The sequence below is a fragment of the Mustela putorius genome, unplaced genomic scaffold (genome assembly GCF_011764305.1).
Source record: "Mustela putorius furo isolate JIRA1106 unplaced genomic scaffold, ASM1176430v1.1 tig00001130_pilon_pilon_pilon, whole genome shotgun sequence".
In the NCBI taxonomy this organism is placed as follows: Eukaryota; Metazoa; Chordata; class Mammalia; order Carnivora; family Mustelidae; genus Mustela; species Mustela putorius.
The window spans coordinates 2,662,607-2,687,110 of NW_025421584.1; the positions used below are offsets into that span (position 1 = coordinate 2,662,607).

The 24,504-nt window shown below is 51.8% G+C and overlaps 1 protein-coding gene across 1 annotated transcript; it reads right to left on the reverse strand.

Moving 5' to 3' along the window:
• Window positions 1-1,818: 1,818 nt before the first annotated feature.
• On the reverse strand, window positions 1,819-24,504 carry ECHDC3 (enoyl-CoA hydratase domain containing 3). The gene is made up of 5 exons (XM_004757968.3): window positions 24,153-24,504; window positions 19,795-19,916; window positions 17,842-17,939; window positions 12,669-12,869; window positions 1,819-5,837 (listed from the first exon to the last, which is right to left on the reverse strand). The coding sequence occupies exons 1-5, from the start codon at window positions 24,317-24,319 to the stop codon at window positions 5,526-5,528; spliced, it is 900 nt and encodes a 299-aa protein (XP_004758025.1). The 5' UTR covers window positions 24,320-24,504; the 3' UTR covers window positions 1,819-5,525.

Sequence of the window (24,504 nt, forward strand, 5' to 3'; positions counted from 1 at the left end):
TGGGGATGGGGAGGGCTTGCTGATCTAGGAACTAAGGGGCTTTGAGGAAACTTCATTAGTAGAAACTGGTCAGACTGCTATCCTAAGGGATAATTTTCAAATGATCAGAGTACTGACTTTGATGACAGTAACAAATGAGACAATTTTGGCTTTAGGTTCATACAAGCATGTTAACCATGTCGATAGATTCTATCAAGTGCAAACCTGTTAGCTGTCGTCACCTCTTGCCAACCGACCCTGTATTTTATCCGTCTCTCCGGATGGAGAATGTTTTACCACCAGAAATGTTAACATTTGGAGACCAAAACATGCTTCAGCCATGCCTTTAGAGAAAGAAAACAGGCTCCACAGAACCCCGGGGACTGATTCCATCCCAGTGGAGCACCGTAACTCCTGAATGTTGACCTACATTTACTAAGAGACGCTTATACCAACTTCACTGGATCCACAAAGAAAACAGTGAATTAATTCATGTTCTGCTTAGCGATTTCACTTTCCAAAAACTGATGCAGAAAATGTGAATGGAGAATTTTAGAAAGCCTGTCCGTATCATATAGGCTGTACCCTGGCCATGTTTGACTGGACCCAGCCCAACTCACTGAAGGCCCACTTGGTGCTGAGCAGGGTCTGGTCTCTGAAGCTTGAAAGGCTGAGGAAGGACTGACCACCCCTGCAGGAGCTCACAGCTTTGTTGGGGGAGGGGAGGGTAGGACACTAGACTATGGATGAAAAAGAAACTTCCCGCACAGCAGAAGTATCTACAGCGTGATGCAAAGCACAGACTTATGCCCCAGAACTAGACCTGCTGGGTTCCCCTGGGGCGCCTGGGTGGCTCCGTCATTTTAGTGTCCCACTCTTGATTCCAGCTCAGGGCGTGATCTCAGGGTCATGAGATCGAGCCCCAAGGTGGGCTCCAAAATCAGCAGAGAGTCAGCATGGGATTTTTCTCTCCCATCCCCGCTCAGCCCCTTTTGCACATGTGCGCTCTCTCTCTCTCTCTCTCTCTCTCGCTCTCTCCAATAAATAAATCTAAAAAATACCCCAAAACCACTTCCCCTCTACAGGACACATGATACAGAAAGATCTTTGAAATTCTCAGACCACATTTCCTTGATCAGTTTTAAGAAAGTGAAATGACTAACCAAAGCCCACCCCTTCCCCTTCCTAGCTGTGCGATAATGAGAAAGTCACTCAATAACTTCATATTTTGGCTTCTCATCTGTATAATGGCATTCACAGGGCTTACTTCGTATGAGGATTAGTGTATTCATATCTACAAAAAGCTTAAAACAGTGCAGAGCATATGACTAATAAATGTAAGGGTTGTTGGTCTCTAAATTGCATTCCCCTCTGATGCATTGTTTTTTTCTTTTTCTAATTTTCTAGAAATTTCTAAAACCTAGATAATTTCTAAAAATTATCATCTTGTTTGGTAAGGTAAATATTGAAAACATACAATGTAAATAAAGAAAGCTTTCTTAAATACATAAACAAAAATGTGCAAGTTGGTTTTATAGTCTGTGCTTACACAGTCCTGCTCAGGACAGGAAAATCCAAGGGAGCTATTGCTCTGAAGTCACTAAGGATGTCAGAAGCCTGCCACACTGGCTGTAGAAACCCCATAAAGTGGGATGTGCCAACTCACCCCTTCTCCTCCGCCCCCCCCCACCCCGCTCCCTGGAAGATCTTCCTCCCATAAACCGTGGAACTGGGGGGCCCCAGGCCATCTCATCAGAGAGACCCTGCCTGCCAGCTTCCCACGGACCTGATGAAATAAAATCTGGGCTCCAAAATAGAAAAGAAAAACCCTTGCAAGACTGAAGTGTAATATTTTATTAACTGTTAACACGTGAAGTTTGATAATTTTGAATTTAACTCCCGATTTAACGCTATAATTGCCAAGAAATCAGAATCGTTAATCAAATGTTTAAAAATAATTCAAAAAGCAAATCATGGTCTCCTTTCCCTAACCAGCAGCATGACCTTCAGTGGGGAGCACAGTTGTATTCTGATGTCTACCGTGCTTTGGAGTGGCTCGGGCAGAGGCCGGAGCACCCGGGGCTTGGAAGCCCCTGAAATCTGCCCGCGTGAAGGTTTCTGGAGGCTCTCGGAAGAGCTCAAACTTCTTCCTGCCCCTCTCGGAGCCAGCGGTGACGGCCCACAACTTCATCGTAAAAGCTGCCCGGGGCTCACGGTTTAAATACGGGGCAGCTGCAGAGAGATGGGTCGCTTCCGCCGGAATGCCAGAGTTCATGCTTTTCGTGTGCAGCAGAATTACTTGGAAACCTTTTTTTGCGGGGTAGGGGGGTGGGGTGCTTAGAAGTCTGAATTTGTGATTCAGTGGGTCTGGTGAGCAGCCCGGGAATCGGCATGTGAAGATCCAGGCCACCCACGGGCCACACTTTGGAAACAGCTACTTTTAGTGCAGGGGGTTTTCAGAAGAAGCCAAGGGAAGGTGGGGGCAGGGGCGGGGTGGGTGGGGGGCGTTGCTGGATGAAAAACCCTGTGCGCAAAATGAAGGGTAATTGCCAGTCTGGAGACAGCTGTGCCTCAGGTCACGGCTTCCCCGGGGGTGACATCTTCGAAAGGTGCAGGTGCGGCCCGAGGCTCGGAGAACGCGGCGTGGATTTCTCGTTCTCGAGTGCGCTCAGGTGTTGCCAGTGTTGACCACTTCTGGAGGCAAAACGCCCACCTTCTCCCCTCCTGAAAGAGCACTTCCCTTGAGCAGAAGCTGCCCGTGTCGAGTTCCGTGGCAAGTTTCCGAGTGCCAGCCTTGCGGAGCCTGGGGCCTCCCGAGGAGCAGGACGTCCTGTTCACGGAGGGCGTCCTGTTCACCCACGGGGCAGCCGCGTGGCGAGAGGAGCCTCGCCCGCTCGCCGCCGCCCGCAGACCGGGGACCAGAACGCCGCGATCTCCGGGTTCGAATCCCTGCCCGTCCCGAATCGCCTCCGGTAAGCACCCTGTGTCGCCTCGGCGGTGGCACTGCTGCGTGGTGGGCTCGGAGCGCGCTCCTGGGCCCTCCAGGCTGGGGCAGGATCTTCCCCGCGTGTTGGGAGGAACATGCCGGGAATCAGGAGCACGGACTGCGGGATCCTGCGGATCCAAACCCACACGCTGGCTTGACCGAGGCGATGCCTTCCCTTCTTTGAGTCTCCTACACGCCGGGAGTGGGGGGCGAGGGATAGTAAGAGCTACTGCAGGAATTGGGGCTCCTTAAATCAGCCCCGGTTCCTGAAGGACAGCTACCTGGAAGTTCATTGGCGTGAAGCCGGCTGGGGAGCCTGATCACTGCGCTTGCTGCTGTTCTGCCGGCCCAAACCGGCCTCGTGGACTGCTCCCTCACACGGCCGGGAGTGGGGACCCCCGCCCCCGACTTCCTGGAGCCCGGGCTGCTGGGGTGTGCTCTGCGGGGCTGAGCTCAGCAAAGCTCCCTGAGAAGGAACCAGTACTGACGGAAAGACGGACATTCCAGGCTTCCCAAAAGCAATCCATGTCCCAGTGGAGGGAAGCAGGGATACAAATTAACCCCAAATTTATGTTTGCCGGGGGATGAATCCTCTGACACGAGAGGGTGGGTCGCAGGTTTTCCTTCCGGATTATTTGTTCCACGGGCGAGGACTGAGATTTATAGCTCGTCCCTGAGTGTGCGCGGCTCACAGGCTGGGAAGCCAGCTCAGAGAGCCCCGGGGACTTCGTGCTTTCAGGGGACGGTGCATCCTCATACAGAAACTGGAAAGTTGACTTTTGATTTTTATTTGCCAAATGTGTGTGTGAGAAGGCTTTGCCACTTTCTCCGAAGTCCAGGGCCTATGTGACACCCTCTCCCCCACACTGTGTGATCGCGGGGCTATTAAGGGGGAACTTCCCCGTCAGGCCACCTGGGCAGGAAGGCACAGCAGGGGCCCCATGGCCAGCACTGTTTCTGAGCAGACCACGACGGCCCCGTCCTTCCCAATCTAGCCTAGGATGACAGCCGCTCTTCATCGGCTTCGTAGTGAAAACTCCGGCTGTGGTCTGCAGACAGTCAGATCCAGTGTCCCCCAAGCACTGGTCGAGTTCTGCCGCAGCAGTACGTGTTCCGTTCCTTCGTTCTGGAAAGCTGCCTCGGAGCCAGGGAGTCATGTCCTCGGGGCTGGCCCATGCTCTCCTCACGAGGCCGCGTGGCCAGGGGAAGGTGCACCCATGGCTCTTTCAGGCAGAGTTGGGGACCCTCCCTCTACCCAGGGGCAGCTGTTGGACCTAGCACAATGGGGGCCTCAACGACTCAGCTGTAGGGGGTGATAATCGGAGCACCTGTGCCACGGGGTGACACGAGAATATACAGAGGGTCCCGGGCTTGTCCCAGGTGTCTGGCCAATGGCAGCTCTGGTGACCTCTACACACGACCAGCATCTCAGTAACAAGTTCCTCCTTTCCAAAAAGATGCTCTCTCTCTCTCTTTTTTTTTTTTAACCTTTCTAAACTCTGGCAAAGCAAAAAATTGTCCATCTCCATAGAAACCTGTGGAAACACTGGGGACATGCATTGCAATGCGTGTGAGCCCCAGGGCAGAGCCCCACACTTCTCTGTCTCAGCCTTGGGACTGACCACATTCATGTCCACATTCTATTCCAAGGGGAGATAAATTGATTTTAAAAAAAAAACAACAACAAAAACCAAACCCTGTGTGAAAGCTTGAGGACAAGACTTGGAACATGTCTTGGGTGGGGCTGGACCCAAAGCCGGAGAGGAGCAGGTTCAGGTCCTGGTGCATGTACCTGCTCCATCCTCGGGGGCACTGCTCTGCCCGGCAGCTGAGCGGAGCTGGTGGTGTGTGGTGGGAAGAACCCGTGTCCCGTGTCCCTCCCACCTCTCCCTGATGTTGTCATCCTCAGCTTTAGCCTGGGGTCCCGGTATTGGATGTCGGATGGCCGGGACATTCATTATGTCAGGCCCCTGGTGTGCGCCTCCCAGGGACAGGCTCACCAAAAAGAGGACAGTGATTTTTTTTTTTCCTTTCTTTTCTCGGACACCCTGCAGTCTGGCTGGGGAAAGTTAAAATGACCAGTCCCTCTCAATATTTAATCTATTTAAATCATAGAAGATTATCCCAAAGCCTTTTCCTTTGAGCAGTAGAAACAAGATTTTCAGTGTGGAGAAGGTCTTGTGGAGACTGGAAACATCTGGCCCTCAGTAGGCAGCCAGAACGACCTCAGGGGACACTTCTGAAGGCGGAGCCTGGTTGGCAGCCTCCTGCTGTGTCTCCGTGTAGCCTCATCCTTAGGGTCCTTGAAGGATCCTTGAAGGATCCTTGAAGGATCACCTCAAGGACCAGGCTCCCCCCTACCACAGCCAGCTGACACAGGTGCTGGCCGGCTTCCACTTGATTTGTTCTCCACCTTTTCCCTCCCCCAGGAAATCACAGCTTTTCACAGGGACCACACAGCAGGCTGCTGTCGACGCAGTCAAGAGGCAGCAGAGGAGTTTGGGCATCAGAAGGCAGGGAGTGGAGGTTCCCTCTTCCTCCGCTTCTCTGAGGAGAACACTCACGGCAACCAGATGGGTTTTCTCTTCTGGATGAAGGCCTTGATTCCCTCCTGCCCATCCTTCAGGGCCACGTTGTCCACCATGGTCTGGGAGGTGAGGTGGTAGACTGTTCGAAGGTCCTGGGGCAGCTGCCTATAGAAGGTGGCCTTGCCCAGAGATACCACGGGACGGCTCAAGGAGGCAATCTTCTTTGCGATTCTCATGGTCTCTTCCTCCAGCTGCTCTTCTGGAACGACTTTGCTCAGCAGCCCGTGGAGCAAGGCCTCCTGAGCAGAAATGGGCTCCCCGGTGAAAAGCATTTCTAAGGCCACCTGAGGGAGGAAGCGTGTTACTCAGGCATGTTCCCTGTGACCCCCAGCTGGCCAAGCACCCCCGTCTCCCTTCCCCTCTGCCTACTTCTCTACCACCTCAGCCCAGTTATCTGCTTCCTCAAAGAACACGTCATCCGTCAGGCCCGACGTCTACAACACCCAGACTCCTGCCAGGGACAGGGCTGGATCTTTCCAAGAGCAAGGAGGAGGCAAGTGCCCAGGGAAGGACCCGACCGCCCCCTTCCCGGAGAAGGCAGAGAGTCAGGCCCTTCCCTGGCTCCTTCACCAGCGCTGCTCTCCCAGCACCGCCGAAGCCAGGGGCTCCCCTCTGTCTCTTGCAAGGGCCAGGTACAGGACATCTGATGGGAGGGGGCCAAAACTGAAGCCCCAGGCCTGCCCCAGACCGACAGAGGGGCCACTTTCCAGAAGGAGGAGCATGCTCAGAGATGCCACCACCACAGTCTGACTGAAAGAGCAGCCCCTAAAACCAGAGACGGGGAGCTTGAAAGAAAATGCCTTCCAGGGACCAGACTCAGGATCCCGGCATGATGTAACTCACACGAGAGCCTGCCTCCCTCTGACCACCCCTCTCCCCCCACACTTTCCAGGCCTGCAGAACGAGGTAGAGGCTCCCTACTCTCAGTGGTTTGCTCTGTCCCCTAGCCTGCCCTGTACTGCACCTCAGTTCTCTTTCCACAAAGCCTGGCCTCTTGAGATTCAAATTCATGATTCCCGCCGCACACAGAGACTCAGAGCACGGGCCAGGGGGTGGGGAGGAGGCGCCTCTCTACTCCCCCCACCCCCTGCAGCCCCGCCGCTCCTTGAGCGCCCTGGGCATGCTGTCACCTTGGGGTGCTTGTACTTGGTGTCCCCTCAGCCTGCAATGCTCCATCCCCTGGAGTCCTCAGGACTGGTGCCTTCATGCCCGTCAGGTCTCAGCTCCTGTGTCCTCTTGTCCACACGGTCCTCCCGGACCAGGCTAGTCAGCCTGGAGGTCACACCCAGCACTCCCCCGCTTTCCGGCTGTGTCTTCAGCCTTTGTGCTTCTGCCGTTTAGCACACCGCGTGCTTGACACGTTGATCTTGTGTATTGTGATCGCCAGGTGAACGCCACCAGATCACGGAGTTTATTCAAACCTCTTCCGTTGAGTTCTGCATTCAGTTCTTGCACACAGTAGGCGGCTAAGTATTGATGCGTGCCTGGAGGGGTGGATGGGTGAAAGCAGGTGTTACGGCAGGTGGAGGAGGCTTCCGTTCTTCGCAGGCTTGGTCAGAGCGGTGGCTCGGCTCCCACCTGGCTCGTCTGCTTAGGCCGCCTGGTCTTGGAACCTGGCTGCCATGGTGTATGGGGAAGTCTGAGACACATGAGAGACCGTGCGAAGTGTTCCAGTGACCGACCCAGTTGGCGTCCCCCCCGAGAGGCTGCCCAGCAGCCCGACACAGGGGTCTGCAAACACTCAGACGATGCTCACCCCATCTAGACGATGCTCACCCCATCTTCCATTCCCCCAGCTGAGGCCACACACACTGCAGAGCCGAGAAGCTTCCTCGGGGACCCCTGCCCGGATTGCAGATTCACGAGCTCGACAATCTGCTGCTGTTGTTTTGAGCCACTGTTATGGGTGGTCTCCTCTGCAGTAGTGGGTAAGGGGACTAGACTGAGATCAAATTTTGGGGTCATTAGCATTTAGATCATGCTACGGACTAGGTTTCTCAGCCTTGGTGCCATCATGTATTTGGGGCCAGGTCGTATCTTGGGGTGCGGGATTGCCATGTGCATTGCAGAATGTTCATCAGCATCCCTGGTCTCTATCTGCCAGACGCCAGGAGTTCTGTGTCTCACCCCAAAGCTGTGACCCTCACAGACGTCCCCCCTGGCATACCAGATGTCCCCCTGAGCCAGTGTTGCTCCCAGGGAGAACCGCCGACTTAGATGGTTTTTCTAGATCATGAGGCTAGACTGTTGCAGCTAGGGGCGGAGCTTTGGTAAAAAGGGAGGGGTCAGAAGGCGGGGATCGGGGACTCCTGCCATCGTGGGGACAGGTGGGAAACACACTGGTTAGGGCACGTAAAGCTGGGCCCCGGCTTCCCCTCTGCAAGGTTAGGCAGTGGACTAAATCCGAGCATGTCCAGTTTGGGGGCGTGTGATGTCAGCATGTGGGAGGCAGCAGGTACGCGATGCCCGTGGGTCAGTCTATGCCTGCGGGTCACCCCAGAGACTGGGCATTAGTTGACCGGGAATAGTATCCTGGCGCCAAAGCCTCTTAGAAGCCCCTGGTTGAACGTGGAGGTTCAAAGCCAGGTCCTGCGGGGGAAGGGCTGCAAAGACCCCGCAGAAGACACCCAGTGAGTCACATGAAGGGGCCGGGACAATGTCTGCTGTCGCTGCCTGACAAGCACATGTCAGCGGGGTCCCCAGTCAGAAGCCAGGGGAAAGCAGGGTTACTGCACCTTCCAGCCTTTGGTCCTCCATTCATGCAGGCGGCTCTCCAGAAATTCATGGGACCACACAGCAGACAGTGGCCAGCCCCAAAAACAACACTAAAAATCAAATCTGGCGAAGACAAGTCATCAGACCCTTTACAGTCAATTGCTTTACAGCAGTCCCTTTACAGCAATGGGCAAGACCTCAAATAGCCTTCCAAGAGTAGTTATGAGAGGTGCCTGGGGGGCACGGTCGGTTGAGTGTCCAGCTCCTGCTTTCAGCTCAGGTCATGACCTCAGGGTTGTGAGAACGAGCCCCGCGTCGGGCTCCACGCTGGGTGGGGAGCCTGCTTGGGGTCCTCTCCCTTCTTTTCTTTCTCTGCCCCTCTCCTCACTCTCTCTCTTTAATAAATAAATAAAAATCTTCTTAAAACGAGTAGCTGTGAATGCTAGGAGGGTCGTAAGGAGGAAATCGTTACAATCAAAGCATCAGTGTTCCCGTGGCGGGCTCAGCGGACAGGCATTCATCCATCCCGGGCGGTCCCTACCTGCTGGCCGGGTCATCATCTGTCCGTGGGACGGCCCCTCGTCAATGCCTTCCTCCACCGGATGCTTGCATGAGTGTCGCTCTCTTCCTGAGCCTCCTGGGCTCTGTTCTCCTTCCCCTGCTTCCACGACCCACGGACCGAGCTCCTGTCTGGCTCAGATTCTGCCATTGCCCAGGGCCCAAGAGCTCAAGAAGTTTTCAGAGTGAGTCCTGTGGAGTCCAAGCTGCTGCAGGCCTGGACACGGGCCAGGGTGTGGGCAGGGATCTTGTCCTGTCTGCGGAGTGTGGCTCCCTGACGGGACCCCTGGGCACGTCGCTTCTCGTCCCCTTTCCCCAGCTGGCCTGCATGTGTACGAATGACTCTCAGAGATGCGGCAAAGAGCAGCTAACGAAGGACCGCAGGGCTCACAGTCACATGGAGTGCGACAGAAACAACACGTGAACCAGGGGAAAGAACTATGATGGTTCTGCTCACTCGAGGGACCTGGCACGAGTCTGCGTTTGAGGCTGGGGGCTGGGGGCCGGGTTCCATGGGCAGGAACCCCAAGCAGAGCCAACCTCCTCCTGGGCATCCGTTCACCCCACAAAGACTTACAGAGGAGAGCTCCAAGGATCCGGGGCCGTGCTATGCACTGAACTGTGTCTCCCCAAAATACACATGTGCAAGTCCTGAGCCCCAGTGCAACTGTATTTGGAGCTGGGACCTTTGGGGTAGGAATTAAGGTTAACTGAGGTCGCTGGGTAGGGCCCTGATTCCATAGGATTGGGGGCCTTAGGAGCAGACTTAGGGATCTCTGTGTTCATGTCTCTCTCACATCGCCATATGAGGACATTGTAGGAAGGCGGCTAGCTCCAAGCCAGGAGGAGAGCTCGTAGGTTTCACATCTGCCGGCACGTCGAGCTGCCGTCCAGCCTCTGGGACTGTGAGAGAGCAAATTTCTGTTGTTTCAGCCGCCCAGTCCCTGGCATGTACTACAGCAGCCCAAGGTGACTAATACACACACAGGAAGACTGTGAGTTTTTGTAATGTCTTAATTCTGAAGCAATGCCATAAAGACATTTTAAAAAAGGAGCGGGGGCATCCAAGTTCATGAACTGAATGAGTCTGGGAGAATGTGGAGTCCTCACCCCGGAGAGGAGTGAATACGGCACCCCGTCTGTCAGGCCCAGGCAGCTCTGCCCATGGGAGAACACATGATCTCTTAAATTGCCTTCTAGGTGAACGATTCCTAATATTATTTCAGGTCTCTAATATCCACAAAAAGGAAGTGACCTTGAGCTATAGCATGAAGGGTTGTCATTGGACAGAAGATATTTTCCCTTTCAGTCAGTCAGTCAACCAAGCGGAGGACAGAGACAGACAGATGGTCAGAACACAAGAGACCATCAGAGATCAGTCCACCCTCTGAAGGGTCCACACCAAGTTCAAGCCCGGCACACTCAGAAATAAAACGGCGCCTACACCGGCCTCTCCTACCATCTCCGGTGGGCATGAGAACTGCTGAATTCAGAAATCACCTCACATGGAAATACTGTCAAAGACGCAAGATGCTCATCTTTCTGGAATGCTCTAAAGGCAGCCTTGCCTACGGGTCGGTGAAGGGACCACAGCATCTGGACGGGTCCCCTCCACTCCTGGATCCATCCTCACTTCTGGGCGCAAACTTCCTTTATTATCGCTTACACAGACTCACAGTAAAAAACCAAAAAAACCAAAAAACAACTGATTTGTTCAACGGTAGGGAGTTCACTTATGTCCCCATCCTCTCTCCCACTTGATGGAAAGTGACAGACTGTCCCATGAAGAGGGATCACGAGGGGTCACGAGGAGGGCCTGGTGCTCCAAGTCTCACCATGCTTTGGAACCCAATCTGGGTGGCCCCACTGTGGTCCCGGGGCTTGGAGTCGGGCACGCGGGCTCTGCTTCTCTGTCCCTCCTCACACCCAGGCAGCACCACAGACATGTCACCTCCCAGGAGGTGTCCCGGCAAAGCCAGTTTTCAAAAGCAAAGAAGCCAAGAGAACAGGTGAAGAGCCAGGATGGTGGAGAGGCGGCTGGCTGAGCGGCTTCATGAGTGTTGACCCCAAACTGTGTATCCCCCTCACGCCTCTGTGGAGTAATGAACCCAACAGGCAAAGATATCTACAGATAGCTCTGAACCACTTTCAGACTACTAACTGGGAAAAAACCCCGGGGTCAGATCACAAGGAGCACAGATCAAGGAGCTGAGTGGGGACGATACTGGAGACTCTGCCCACATCTTCTCAGCAGGCCTGGCCCTTGCCAAAACTACCCAGGGGAAGCCGGAGCTACTTTTGTTCTTGCCATGTCCTGCCCCTTCATCTGTCACGCCAAGTAGTTATGCAGGGTGGTTCTGAGCACCGGGCTTCCTGGAAACTTAAGGCCTGTGTGTGTCACATGTGGTTTTTTTCTCTTCTCAAAAACTCTTTTAAAATTTGACGAATGTGATAACAATGTTTACGTTTGTAGGACTCCATTGTAAGCCTCGATGGGAAAAGTTTGTTTGTGTTAAGAAAGAATGGGTTCATATCCTAACAGCAGGGCTGATACAAAGGTTTGGGTGCCTCACTGTGGACCCTTCCAGAACATCAGGTGTTAAGGAAGATGAACACCTGCTGATGGGGCAACCCGTCCACCTGCTGATGACGCGACAGGCCTCGTGACTTGATCTGCACAATTGTATGGCAGTGTGTCAACAAGCTCCGACAATCTACTTGAGATGCACTTCGATTTCATGTACTTGGCACAGAGGAGAGACTTAAGAAGTATTTGCTGAATTACCGTACATGCATTTAAAGTGAACTTGTCTCCTGACAGGACGAAACCCGCTTAGTCTGCAAACCTTTTGGCAAGCTGTTATGTCTGACAGCTCACCTTTGCCCACTTTCAGCCGCTGTTCCTGAGGGTGTGTGCTCGCACACTCTGCCTTCAGACCTTTCTCACAAATACACGTTTCTGTAAAAACTAATGAGACACCATAAAGGAAAGGAACGCACCCCTAAACTTCTTGTTCCTGCCGCTTGATTTCCCTGGGGTCTCATCTCTTCTGTGCCTCAGGCATATGGGCAACTGCTAATTTTTGTAGTTGACGTTAAAATGGATAATATATTCTAGAAAGCATTTTAGGTTCCCTACGTTCTACAACTTCGCCAACCTCTCCCTTTCTGGAAACACATTTCTAGTTGAGAATGAGGATGTATTTCTTTCTAGAATAGGGAAACCCCTGGTTTACACTTAAGAGCTCCTTAGTAAATCTTATTTTATGATGTGATAGGAAGAATGAGCTTAACGCAGAACGTGGACTTCACCGTGGTCAGCAACGACCGACCACCTCATGTAATGTGGCTCCTTCCAGGGCAGATCCAATATGCCAAGCACGGGCTCGTCTTTCTCCTCAAATGTAACCATTGCAAATGTGATATAACTCAGGGAATCAGCTCTTTTCAGTACTTTCTGGAACAAGACAGATCGCTGGCAAACAATAAGCCAGGGACCCTAGCATCCTGGCCTCCTGATACTGACCTAGGTCCCCCAGGTGGTCCAACAAAACTGAGTTTCAACGGCAGGGCCAGTAAGGGGACAAGAACGTGTGCGAACAAAACAAAGCAGGACCCTAACTATTCGTCCTGAGGGTGACACGCGGTGAGAAGCTCAGAGGAACAGGTGCTGGCCATCCCCGCCCCCACACTTGGCTTCAGAAGGGACACTGCAGCGCAGCCCACCACACACACTCTGGGCGGAATGTCCTGATCCAGTCCTTGTAACTAGTGAGTTCTGGAACCGACCACCCCGTGCCCTGGGGGATCACATGGGGAGGGCCCACAGGGCGTTCAGTTACCTTCCTCGGCACCGCTCTCCCCAGGGCCACCCCAGGGGTGGAGCAGAAGAGCCCGATGTTCACCCCAGGGGTGGCGAAAGAGGACTTGTGGCTCGCCACGGCAATGTCACAGCTGGCAACGAGCTGGCAGCCGGCCGCGGTGGCCAAGCCGTTCACCATGGCAATGACGGGGACCGGAAGCTTCTGGATCAGCAGCATGACCTAAAAGGGCAAACACACGACTTTGTTTCCGGCCGAAAGCAAAATGCAACACGCATGCGGACGATTTTCTGTGACTTCACCCTTCCCAGAGCATGTCCCCTCGATCAGAGTCTCGGAAAAAAAGGGTGAAAGGAAGCCTGACGAGAACTAACCTGGCATCAAATACCACCTGTTCGGTCTTCCGGAGACCCAGGGGAGGAGGGGACAGTAGGTGACAACCAGGGCCGGAAAGCTCAGCGGGGAAGGAACTCGCCTAGGCGGGGAGATTTGAACCTGGCACAGCCCTGGTCCTTCTACACCCGGCAGGACCCTCTGGGAGGTCGCGGTCCCCTCTGACCACGCGCCCAGCAGCCCCCCATGAAGCACAGAGCTGATTCTGCTCTCTGGGCAACCGCGCCTGCATGGAGCACGCCCGCTGCGAGTCTCAAACTGGTATTTGCTGCTTCCTTGAAAAATGAAGCTGGAAGAAAAATTACTTCGCCAATTACTTCGGCCCTAAATGTTCTCTCAGTTCCTTTATAATGGGGGGGAGGAGCCCTGTCAGGATCAAAACAAACAAAATTCCCTAAACAGGGCCCCTGGCACAGAGAGGAGCCCCAAAACTGGCTCGCACGACCCCTCCCCCACTCCATAAATTTCTGGAACTTATTTTTACAGCTTACCAAATACCTTGGTTGATTTCTCCATTTTTATTTTTTTTTTTTACGCCACACAAAACAGACTGTGTCGCTATGGTAACTTGGACGTATACACAGTTGCACTTTGAACCCTGGCAGGGAAGGAGCGCAGGCGGGAAGGAGCTGCTACATCTGGGTTCGTTTCCTAGGGCGGCCACTCTGAGAAAATGACTTTCCTTGATGTGAAGGTTTTGCCCAAGGAACTCAGCCTTCTGCATTCACAAACATGTTCTACTGGGCAGCTTTACTATAAAATAATATATTTAGGGATATGACATCATGTTCTATAATAGTGGTTTGGACTTTCTTAGGGGGTCACCTTGTGAGAATCTGAGACTTTCTCCTGTGAGAATCTATTGACTTTCTCCTCAGAAGAATTGCACGTGTGCAGATCCACACCCCAAACGGCTCACGGATGTAGGGGCTCCGAGAACTCTAGGCGAGGACAAGTGTGGTCAGTGACTGAAGGGGAAGAACTCTTGCTCAAGAACTTGTAGCGTCTTGCAGCAAAGAAAGATTATTTTTGACTCTGAGTGTCGTCTGCCACCTAATGAGCTGGTTACTTATGGAAGTCACTTGGCTGCAATTAGCGTCGAACAGTCTGGGTCTCCTGTGTGCCAGCTACGAAGCACTAAGATTCTGTACAACCTGGTGGGAAAATACTGAGAGTAGATCCCAACAATATTAAAAATATTTGTACTTTTCATCCAGGGAACATTTCTAAGGAATAATCCTAAAATAGGGTAAAAAGGTATCTAGGAAAAGATGTTAAAAATTTATTTTGTCATGGTGAAAAACTAATAAGAAATGAATATATAAAAATAAATAAGAAGGAGGTCTTGGGTATCTCAGTCAGTTAAGCCTCTGCCTTCAGCTCAGATCATGATCCCAGGGTCCTGGGATCGAGCCCCGCATCAGGCTCTCTGCTCGGCGGGGAGGCAGCTTCTCCCTCTACCCCTTGCTTGTGCTTTCTTTCTCTCGCTTTCTCTCTCTCTCCCCCTCTCAAATAAATAAATATTTTAAAAATAATAAACAAATAAATAAGAAAAGTGACGATGTAAACTAATTGTCCACTTAATGGAACACTCTGTTCCCGTTATGAGGTTTTCCACCAGACAGAGCAGCATGGTCTGACCTTGCATAGTGGGCTGGAGCCAGGCTCCTGGGGTCTGATGCCCAGTCTGCTGCTTACCCACTGGCTATCCCCTGCTCTTCACATCTGGGTATAATAATGGGCACAAGAATAGTACCAATCTTCTAGAACATGAGAATTCTATAAATGTCTAAAGTATTCAAAACAGTATGTGGCACATGGTTAAGCATTCAGTGTTATAATCACATTATACAGTTATGCAGCATAATTGCCCCTATGTATGATTACTCAGACAAATAGGTTTATGTGGGAAAAGGTTTGAAAGAAATCTGCTGAATATTAGCATTCTCTCTGGGTGGTATGATCATGGTCTAGTATCAGCAGTTTGTTTTCCTGCCTTCTCTTTTTCTGGGTTTTCAAAATTTTCCATGTTTATTATTTGTATAATTAAAACATATTTTCAGTAACTTTTTTTTTAAGAAGGCTCCATGCCCAACATGAGGCTTGAACCCATGATCCTGAGATCAAGTCACATGCTCTACTGACTGAGCCAACCAGATACCCCCAAAATGTCTTTAATTTCTTAAATTTTTCTATTTTTTTCAAGATTATTTGAGAGAGAGTGTGCACGCACACATGTGCACCCGCATGGTGGGGACAGGAGGTTAGGGAGACAGAGATTCTCCAGCAGACTCCCCGGTGAGCAAGGAGCCCTTCATGGGGCTTGATGCCACAACCCTGAGATCACAACCGCAGCAGAAATCAAGAGTCAGACCCCTAACCGACTGAGCCACCCACGTGCCCCCCAAACATACTTCAAATAAAGTTAGCAATACAGAAAAGACAAAGAGAAGCTAGATAACAAATCAGCTGAGGCAGCCAATCCCTTGGTCGTCAAGAAATGATTTTTCCTTCTAGTTTCCCTTCCTGAACTAAGTCTTTTTCCTGGGTTCTCTGCCTTCTCCAAATGAGACATCAGTGTAACTGCAGCTTAGCCTCACTCAGGAGCGTGACTGCGGGCTCTGGGAGCAGCCTTGTCCCATCGCCATTTCAGCAGCGAGGCCGAGGAGAAAGAGAAGACGCTCTTCCTGGACTAAGGTTTCCACCTAGACTTCAACAGGACAAAAGACACACACGGAGTGGGTCTCCAGGGAAATGTTTCGGGTCAGCTCCACAAAGGGTTCCTTTTGCTCTTCCATAGCCCCGATTTTTTCTCCTTCTCCATTTACCCTATTCCTGGTTTGTAAATAATTAACAATTACGGTGGCACTTGGCGTCTGCAAGGAATCTGCTACAGTTTAGATCCTGAGCCAAGTCAGGAATCTCCATCTTCCCCTCTAAACCTGCATTTTCTCGTGCATGAACAGAACAGTGAAATCTCTAGCTCATTCTGTCCCAGTCTGTCCGTTGATCACATTTGGAAGCGGAAATCTTCCAAGTTCATGGTGCTCCTATTTGTCCAGGACATTGTGATTTTCTTAGAAGTATTCAAGAAATCAGGGCACTTCCGCTCTGATCTCCCTGTTAGGACAGGATCCCATTTATGCACTCTTGTCTTTTTCAGTGAGCCCGAGGCATCCAGGGGTTGCCAGAATCCATGAAATCTGGCCTTTCTCCTCTAAAGCAGCGCTGGGCTCCCCTGTGGCCCTCTGGCTAACCCGTTGGGATCTCAGTTCGTGAAGACACCATGGCAGAGTGATAAAAGCAGGCCCTTGAGGGAAGAGGGAAGGGCTCTAGTGGTTCTCTTTCATGCTTTTCTGTTTTAGCCAAACACAGTGGATATTGTAGAGGAATCACTTCTAAAGCGCCGTGCTAAACACCGGAGCAGAACATTACATAAACATCACTGCTGTGGAACAAAACACCGAAGCCTTAGCTCCAGGCTGCTTCTGCGTCTCTGTGAAGCCTCAAGTCAACTGCTTTCCTGGCTTGTCGACATGAGAAAACTCTTAACGGGCTCTCCGTACGGCATTCTGGAAGAGCAAGGAAAACAAATGGTGGCCGAGAAGGCATCTCAGTCATTTCCTGCCAGCCTCCCTGGTGTGCGCCTCTGTCTTGTCTGTAGAGAACGTATCGTGAAATACTTGTTGAATCGTTAACGACCAAATACGTGAGCAAGTCCATGAATGAATGAAAAATTCGGTGAAGTAATTTTAGGGTCAGGTTATGAAACTGCCTTCAGTCTTTTTTTTTTTTTTTTTTAAGATTGGTTTATTTAAGAGAGCTTTTAAAGATTTATTTATTTATTTGTGAAATACATAGAGCGTGGTGGGGGCAGAGGGCAAGGGAGAGAGAATCTCAAGTAGGCTCCACACTCATCGTAGTACCCGACATGGGGCTTGAGCTCACAACCACTAGCGGAGCCGAAACCCAGAGTCAGTTGCTTAATGGACTGCGGCACCCTGGCACCCCTGACGCTGTGTTCTGTCTTGCTTCTCACCTACATTTCCAGTTTCAGTTTGGCAGGAGGTTTGTTTTTCCTTCTTTTTCCCTCAGTGCCTGGCAAGTACTGTGCATATAGTAGTGCTCAATAACGAGTTATGAAACGAGCGAAGCATGACCTGAAGTTGTAGGCTGTATTCAGTTTCTCATTATCCGGGGGTGGACTCCGTATGATTATAATCTTCGCAAGCCTTTTGTTCCTCTTCCTCCTCTCTGCTGGCAGTTTCTCTCCTTCGTATGGTTAAAGACACAGACCACAAGAAGTAAACGTGAAGAGGTTCATTTTCCACTTGGAGGTGGTGATTACAAAGGTTGGTCGGAAGAAGGGTTTGAAAATAATCTTTAAAATCATTATGGCTATTCCATTCACAAATATTCTCTCTCTGCCATTAACAGAGTTGTTTTAGTTTAAAATTTTTTAAAAATTACACTGATCTTGGGCCCTTCCCCTCTACAGATGTTCACACCCACCCTCTGACTTGAGACGTGTCTACCAAGACACACCCCCACGGTCCTGGACGCGGCCACAGTCAGCACCAGCCTGTATCGACCTTTCTCCGGCAGGTGACAAGATCACTTGCCAACAGTGCCCACTTGAAAATCGAAACCAAATAGTGACCTGGTTGAAGGATAGGCCAATGACCAGTCTGCAGGGACTCGGTCTCAGAGAGAAAGCCTTGGGTGTCCACGGGAAGCATCATTCAGTATTTCACGTAGCTCTCATTTTGGGGCTGTGATGTCGCCCCTCAGCCCGGCTTACCTCAGAACAGGTCTGAAACACCTCAGCATGATAATCTGGGCTTCGCTCATCCGTCAGTTCCTTTAAATCATGCCCAGAAGAAAACACGGGCCCCTCAGCTGCACATGTTTCCAGTAAAGAAAAGAAAAGAAAGAGAAGTGAGCAGCCAGGGCTTGAACATTCCCTTACTTACCTCCCGGGTAACGTAACAGCAATCGTGCTAATGCCATGGACACTGAGTTGGTGGCTCAGATTTGATAGAATAATTCTATTTTGCTTGCAAAGTGACAGCCAGGGTTTTGTGGTGACAAAGTAAGGTGAGGCATGGGTTCTCGAAGGTCTGTGGTGGAACCAGCGAAAACGTGCCATGCCAACAAGTAAATGTCCTCCTTCCAGAATTAACCCTCCGGTTTCACACTTCTGTGTCTGGACTTGGCCCAGCCTGACTATATAGACTCATTTGGGCCCATCAAATCCACCCTGCCTCCCACAGTGTCCCTGTTCTTCAGTCCCCAGATCGCGGCCACCCACACAGGTGGGGATCAGGAAGGTCGGAGTGTGAGGACAGCCCCTTTATTTTTACGAGGGAATTGGACGATGTGGTTTTACTGATACTGTTGCCCTGAACAACAATGACGAAATGGCCACCACCCATCAGCTGGTAGCACCTTCTCCTTCTTCCCTTTGGCTGCAGCTGCTGGGACAGACGGTGTTACTCCTGGCATGCCAGTGAGAAAATTGCGTGGTTCTGAGTTAGCTCCCGGCTTAACGCATCCGGCTTACACCCCCATGGCTCCTGGACAATACTTCCTCTATTTCTTTCCCCCTCACCATATGAAAAGTTGAAAATTTGAGGGCGCCTTGGTGGCTCAGTTGGTTAAGCATCTGACTCTTGATTTCAGCTCAGGTCATGATCTCAGGGTCACGAGATCGAGTCCTGTGTCAGGCTCCATGATGAGCGTGAAGTCTGCTTGAGATTCTCTTTCTCTGCCCCTCCCCTTGCTTGTGCGGGAACATGCCCTATCTCATAAATAAATAAATATATAAATAAATAAAATTTAAAAGATTTTTGAAAAAGATGAAAATTTATATTCAATCACAGAGAAGAAAGTAACATTCTAAGTATCTGCCTCCAGAAACACTGATTTTTTAACTTTTTTAAAAAACATAGTGCATCATAGGGCAGCATCTGTTTTCTGTGGTTGCTTTACAATGCTGGCAGGCTGTTATTTATGCTGCTGTCGTCACCAGACGACCTGGTAAAAGTTCTTACTGGAAAAAGAGAAGGAAAGAAATGAGCAAAATAGATCATGCTTCCTGGGACCCTTGAAGAAGAACACAGATCTCGGTTGAAAGCTTAGTAAGAATGGAAAAGACTTGGGGCGCCTGGGTGGCTCAGTGGGTTAAGCCTCTGCCTTCGGCTCGGGTCATGATCTCAGGGTCCTGGGATCGAGCCCCGCATCGGGCTCTCGGCTCAGCGGGGAGCCTGCTCCCTCCTCTCTCTTTGCCTGCCTCTCTGCCTACTTGTGATCTCTGCCTGTCAAATAAATAAATCAAATATTTAAAAAAAAAAAAAAAAAGAATGGAAAAGACAAATCAGTCGATTGCCCAGCAGCCCGTCCTGACCAGCTAGGTAGTCTGCCGAAAGCTTTAGTAATTAAACCCATCTGATCAGATCCATGAAGACATCAGTTCTCGGACTTTGATGGGGAGACCAGCACAGCCAGGGGTGGCAATGTTTCCTGACACGTCTGACAAAATGGAAAAAGACATATTCTCACCGCACGGTAATCTTCCCTATAATTTCTACCGCTAATTACCCGGGTTTTTTTTTTTTTTTTCATAATGTTCTTGTAAAGGAGCTTCAGAAACAATTCTCCTATGAGGGGAAGGAATGCCTCAGTTGACCAAAGAATTTTGAGAAGCTGCTTCCGGGTCACTACAGAACACTGAGGCCGGATATCCGGTCAGTACCTGAAATGATGATGACTCTTAGGTCTTCGCTCTCGGCTTCGTGAAGAAGGTCACTCTGCAGAGATTTCAGCATGGCTAAGGACAGCGCGTTCCTCTTCTTCGGATCACTCAAGACAATGTTCCTGGGAAGAACGTTTTATAATCACTGTATAATTATAAGTACACGTGCAAAACAAATGGAAGACCCCGACTCCTTTCTTACCCTGGGGGCTCTTTTTAAAACACCAGGACAGGGAACCCTTGGTGCTTAGAGGCTACTGAGAGGCTCTGCCAACTATCAAGATATATGGCTAAGGCAAAACAAGACTACCCAAAATGTGGACTGGGCTTCCCACCCCCTTTCCCTGGATTTCTCTTTTTCTCCAGGTTTACTGTCAGAAACATGACGGCCTCTTTCCTGCAAAGGGTAGGTTATGGCAGTTCCAGAAACCACCACTAAACCTCCCGAGAGGCTGTGAGGCTTGTGAGACCACAGCGGGAGCCCGAGGAAGCTGCCACGTGTGGCTACCTTGCACTTCTCTCTCTCTGCTGTTCTTCAAGAGAGTAAGTTCAGGGCCGGAGCCGAGAATGGAAAACACACCCCCAGAACTCCTCACACGCACCCCACTGAGGGGGCAGCATGGTTACAGCAGCCAGTGCATCTCGATGACAGCATCTTTCCGTGTTTCTCGAGCGGCATCCTGCAATTCTGCAGAATAATTCGCGCTGGGAACGGGTGATGTGTGAAGAGCAGAAGGAAGGAGCAGACAGCAAGGGGACTCTTTTGGGACATGTCCTCCGACTAGGAGTGGGCATGCCAACGTCTCACTATATTGTCATCGGGCTGCCTGTACACAGGAATGTCTCTTTGTGCAGTTACATGGAACGGGCGGGGAACCAGACCCCAGGCTACTGTTCTGTACGTTGCATCTGTTTCCCCTCTGTCCCCACCTCCAGGTTTTCTGCCATTCTCGCTCTTTCTCTGGATCGGATACTCCTGCTGTGTGTCAGCCTGGATCCTCCTAAACTCGCCCTCTGGGCCACCGGCTTCTGGAAAACCACTCCGGTGAGTGACTTTATTCCAGCGCTATATGAGTACCCATTTTCTTTGGGACACCGTTCTGGCTTCAGACGGCTGTGACAGTCCCGTTTCCTCCTGGGTGCTGAGAATGACTAGCGGCTGATAGGCAGATACGCAGTGAAACCCGCATTCTGGGGTGTCGTAAAAGAAGTGTCCACGAACCTTCCAGTAAGATAATGAGTGTGCTTTCTGTAGCAAGTCTCAGAGCTGCCATCCCATCAGTGACATATGCTTAAATTAAATTCTAAGGCCTTGGGCAAAATCATGCAGAAAGATGCCAGCGCCCAGATCCTCTTGCTGCTCAGCAGCATCTGGTCATATGTGGCCCATTAACCCCATGGCTTGTGCGTTGCACACCCTGTCAGAGTGCTCTGAACTGCTGAGTTCACTTCTCGACCCAGACCAGCCAGGCTTCTGTTCCTGCTACTCCACTCAATCTGTCCTCGCCCAGAATCTCCTCCTTGTCAGAACAAGTCCAGTGGCCATTGGGATCATACTCTCCTTCTGTCTCCTTTTTTTTTTTTTTTTTTTTTTTTTTTAAGATTTTACTTATTTGACAGAGAGCGATCACAAGTAGACAGAGAGGCAGGCAGAGAGGGAGGGAGGAGGAAGCAGGCTCCCCGCTGAGCAGAGAGCCCGATGAAGCTGGCCTGAGCTGAAGGCAGAGGCTTTTACCCACTGAGCCACTCGGGCACCCATCCCTGACTCCTGTCTTTTGGTGCTTCTCTAGCCTGTCCTCCTCACCTTCTTCAGGGCGCTCCTTGCCTTCTGCTCACCCGTGTGATTCTCAGAGCTTCCCCCACCACCTTTTATTCCATGCTCTTCCAAGGCAACCTGACCATGGACTTGGCTTCGCCTGGTACCACTATGCTAATGACCCCCAACCTTTGCCCTCACCCAAATCTCTGTCCTGAGCTCCAGGTCTACGCTACAAGTTCATTCCCATGCCTCCTGGACTATCCTGGGGCATCGTCCCCAACTCCCTTCATCTTCATGCTACCACTCAGTTGCTCAAGCCAGAAACGGAAAGCCTTCTTAGACTGCTGTTTCTTCCCTTTAGAACTGGCCGTCAAAGCTGACTGATAAGATCTGCTAAGAATCTTAGCAGTCTGAATTCTCCCAGTGACTATCTTGGGTCGAAACGTGTGACACCCTGCACCTACAGCTTCACCAACACGACCACCGGAAGAGGGAATCACTAAGAGGGAGGTCACTGCCAGAGCATGTGACAAAAAGTGTAGTATTTCTGTTTGCAGGGCAAGAGATGGGCCCTGGGGAGGCCCCAGTGAGCTATCAGGAGCCCATCACATCATTGTAAACCCCCAGAACGTTCATGAGGCGAGGCACCTGTCATGTTCACAGACACTCGACAGACACCTGCTGAGTGAATTAATGACCCCAAATAGCATTTTGATTTTTCACAGCCAATTTCACTAACTCCTGGAAATTTTCCTCTCACCTAGGTAGGTTTGTTAGTTTGTTTGCCACCTCTTTTAAACCTCAGTGGCAGGGACACTGAGCTAGACAGCAGAGTGGAAACAACTTCGGAGGCAGACGGACCTCTCCCTGCCTCCTGGCTCTCCTTCCTCCCAGCTGAGCCAGAAGCCACCTCTCTGAACTCCTTTCCTCACTGTAGGATGGGGACACCGTCACCTACCTCGCAGGCTCTAGAGGGATTAGGGGTAGCAACTGTACTGTGCCTAGCACGGTACTCCAATTCCTGCTCCATGACTATCACTGCTGAGAGGAACAGCTCTGAAAAGGGATGCTTGAGGTGTGGCTGAGTTGTTCAAGCTCACCGGCTTCATGCCTAACATACCACTGCTTCTGTGGTGCGTTTGGAGGTTCCTACTTACTGATTCCGAGCATTTATGGCAGATTGATTCTTCCCATTGTCTCCCTTTCTGACGCATGTTTAGCTTTGGACTCATGTTTAGTTAACTACCCAGACCTTCAGTCCGCTGGCTCCGTGCCAGATGTCAGGGTTCTGAACCAGATTTGCAGAAGCAGGGGCACCCTTGACAATGAGCAAGGAGCCCCGCCTGTGCTAGGTACTGGCCCTGGTACCCCAGCTCCAGCTGTGCCCTGCCAGATGAGCCAGGAGTCCACCTGTATAGAATGATATGCCCACCTGGAAGTCACCACCCGCTTCCAGACCCTGCTGTGGTTACCTGAGACTCTGGAATTCTCTAGCTTTGCAGAGGGGTATCCTTAAGCCCCTGGAGTGGCCACGAACAATTATTTCTAGGAAGGGAGGTGAGAGAGAGAGAATTGGGCACCCTGGATGGGGTGTCTGCAGACCTGTGTGCCAAGCTCCTGGCAGAGCAGCAGGAAGGAGGGGTGGAGAGGTGAGAGGGGGTAACATAGGGTGGACGAAAAGAAAGTTGCAGGCCAGCAAGCAGCTGGCTCGCCACTGCTTTGGGGGGACTCCTAGGAGCCTCAGGATTTCAAATTCGAGCATGGTCTTCCAGGTCTATGAAGACACACTTCTCAGAGTAGGAGAAGAAAACATATTTAGCTGTTAGTTTGATTTGTGACTTTTAAATACTTAGCAGGCTGGGTAGGCCTCTCTTTGCACCCCTGCCCTGGCGGGGAAACAACAGGGTGAGGCCTGGATGGGGCTAGTGGTCCTTTAACCTTTGCTACTCCAATTCCAGTTTGTGAACTGGTTTTCTTGTTTTTTTTTTTTTGTTTTTTTGTTTTTTTGTTTTTTAAGGGTTTTAGGCTTGTTGAGCCCAAGGGCAGAGCTCAGTACAGTGTGCCCTTCGTCCTTCATATTGACCTGTCCCCACTCGGGTACTCCCAGGGCCGGGCCCAGGAGCAGCTCGGCTTTGCCTAACCTGGCATTGGAACCAGGTCAAGGTTGTGAGAAGCACAGAACCTCTTTTTCAAGGCCACAGCAGCGGTGTGGCCACCTGCTGAGCTGCCCACACGGAGCCTAAAATCCACTGAAGACTCGGATCCGTTGCCCCGGGGGTTGAGGGGCAGTGCTGGGGCCTTCCGAGGCTGTCCCGTTTGAAATTCTCCGGTGTGTCCTGCAGGATCCGAAATGCTACAGTGCCCAGTCAAGTGACTTGGGGAAACACCGTGTCCGCGGCTGGGTTCGTTGGCCGAGACAGACAAACCGGTGTCCCCAGCGGATATAGCTGGCCCCTGGCCGAGCCCCCGGTGGCCTCCGCGTGGGGTGACTGCCCATCTCTGCCCGGGTCCCTGCCGCCCACCCCCAGCCGGGAGCTGCCCCGCTAGGCCCGTGGGCTGGTCCGGAAGGGCCCGGCGCCCGCGCGGCCCCGCCGCTGACCTGATGCCGTCCTGCTGCCGCGCGCGGGTGGGTCGCGGCGGGAGCTCCGGCCGCGTTGCCCCGGCCGGACCCCTGCTGCAGAAGCCGGCGGAGAGCGGGGCCCACGCGCTTCGCCCGAGCCAGGCGGGCCCCTTTGCTCCGAAGGCCCGGAAGCCGGCGGCGGCCATGGCAGCCAGAGACGTGCCCCAGAGGGCCGGACGCCCCAAGGGTCGCGGGTGCGAGCCGGGCCGCTGCGCCTCAGCAGCCGAGGGTCGCAACAGCCCCGGGAAACCCAGCGGGAACTCCCACGCCAGGTCTAGGTCTGCCTCCTCCCGCAGGCCAGACCCTCCCCTGCCCCGCCCCTTAGCGTGCC